This window comes from Gekko japonicus, unplaced genomic scaffold (genome assembly GCF_001447785.1).
Source record: "Gekko japonicus isolate JY-2015 unplaced genomic scaffold, Gekko_japonicus_V1.1 scaffold1830, whole genome shotgun sequence".
In the NCBI taxonomy this organism is placed as follows: domain Eukaryota; kingdom Metazoa; phylum Chordata; class Lepidosauria; order Squamata; family Gekkonidae; genus Gekko; species Gekko japonicus.
The window spans coordinates 97,283-99,201 of record NW_015165300.1 but is presented as its reverse complement, the minus strand read 5'-3'; the positions used below and the strand labels follow the sequence as shown (position 1 = coordinate 99,201).

Sequence of the window (1,919 nt, the reverse complement as noted above, 5' to 3'; positions counted from 1 at the left end):
GGGGCTTCCAAAGGGACTTGTCTCCTGTGATTCCCCCCTTTCTCCGGGGGGGGGGGAAATCTAAACTGAAAGACACCTTTTTTAAAGTCGCTTCCATCCTTTGGGCCAGTCCTCCATTATCACCCCCCCACCCCACCCCCGCTCACAGGCTGCCTATTAGAGGCAGGCTGAGTGGAATTCAAGACAGGTAGTAAGTTTTTAATAAGTTGCTGTAAGGGGAGGACCTGTCCCTGTGTTGTGCCCTGAAATGTTTTTATTAAAATAACCTTGCTGCTTTGTAAGAGTTTGGAACTTGGTGTTTGTTTTGTCTTACTTGAGGGACCCTCCTCCTCATCACAACTTTCAGTGTTGGTTCTGTACCTTCATCAGAGGGCGAGGGATCGCTCTGCTGCTCCTTCACCCTTCCCCTGCATTAAACAAGCCAGCCTACAGCCCTGCTGGGGAGGCGGAGAAGCTCGAGGCAGGCAGGCAAACCTCTGTGCCGTGGTTCCCGCACCAGATGGCGCTGCAGTGCCCCCTGCTGGAAAAGGAGTGGTCTACAACCGAGGCGCTTGATTGCAGCCAGTAGGGGGAAGGGGTCCCCTTTTGTCCACCACTGCCAAGAAAGTCCCCTTTATGCACCATTTGCAGGATATTTCAGAAAGAAAGAGGAGTTTCTGGCCCGAGAGCAGAGGGTGCTTTTGCAGGTGATGCTGGGGAGCTTTGTTCCTTGGCGCTTACAATGGCTGCCACCAGAACTGTTAACATACTGCATTTGGGGTGAAGATTGCAAAGACTTGGGGGGAAATGTTTGAGAATGTAAAAAAATGGAAACTTTGGGGAGCACTGAAAAAAGCCTGCTCTTATTCACCCAAAACTTGTATGACGGAAGTGTTTGGGACACTTTGCAGCATTAGATAATTCCTGTATATACTACATATGTGTGTGTGTGTGCTCGCGTGTACATATAGTCTTTTCAAGCATATCAAGTATGACTGATTTTATCTACCGTAGGCCATCGTGCAGGGCCCCCCAGTGTGGCGGCTGCTGCTGCCACCTGTGTTTTCAGAAAGTGAGTGGAGCCCGGTGCGTTTTTTGCCCAGCAAGGCTTCTTATTGGCCATTGGAGATTTAATGGGCTGGGCAGATTTCTAAAAAGGAGGCTTGGGCAGCAGTTGTCACCACCATGGCAATCTTGGCTGTGCCCACTATGCTGTGTCAGAATCCCAAAGGTGCTATAGTGCGTATGAAATATGGATTCATTCACTGTTTTTGGTATTACGAAGTTTAACATAGTATCCATATAGATGGCATGATAGTGTTACTGTTCAAGCAAGACCTTAAAGGTGAAGGGTTTCCCTTGCTCGAAAGCCAGTCGAGTCCGACTCTAGGGTTGCAGTGCTCATCTGAAGAGCCAGCGCTGTCCGAAGACGTTTCCGTGGTCATGCTTTTGAACTGGCAGGAGCTGGGGCCAGAGACGGGAGCCCACTCCACCACGCGGCACTAGAGGGTCTCAAAACTGCTGAACTACCGACCTTCCGGCCTGCAGCTGAGCGTCCTAACCTCTGAGCCACGGCAGCCCCTCAAACAACACCTTATGTTGCTACCAGATCATGTCTTCTCTATTTTCATCTGTTTCCCCAAGTGCCAGAGGACAAAAGCTAAGACAGGTGTACTAAAGTCCTCTTTGTCTTTAGCATGGCGTGTCCTTTTGCAGTTGTGCAAACGTGTCTGCACTGGGCTGGCACCTTCCACCATAAGTAGTATTCCGCAGACGGTGCAGTTTCAGGTTCAACTGACGATGCCTCTCAGGTTGATTTCAGAGGAGGGGGGGGGGCCCATCTGGGTCTCTCGTAGAGGAGGGGGAGGAGTCCGGGGCTACTTTGGAGACCAGCGAGGGGCCTCCCGGACTGGGACCTCGCCTTTGCACGGGGCCGGCGG

At 51.4% G+C, this 1,919-nt stretch overlaps 1 protein-coding gene across 1 annotated transcript in view; it reads left to right on the top strand.

The window, feature by feature from the left end:
- Window positions 1-499: 499 nt before the first annotated feature.
- PDIA3 (protein disulfide isomerase family A member 3) overlaps window positions 500-1,919 on the top strand; it is a 13,055-nt gene continuing 11,635 nt past the window's right edge. Inside the window, exon 1 of the mRNA XM_015410391.1 lies at window positions 500-564. Coding sequence (XP_015265877.1) covers window positions 500-564 — 65 coding nt within the window. The remainder of the gene's footprint in view (window positions 565-1,919) is intronic.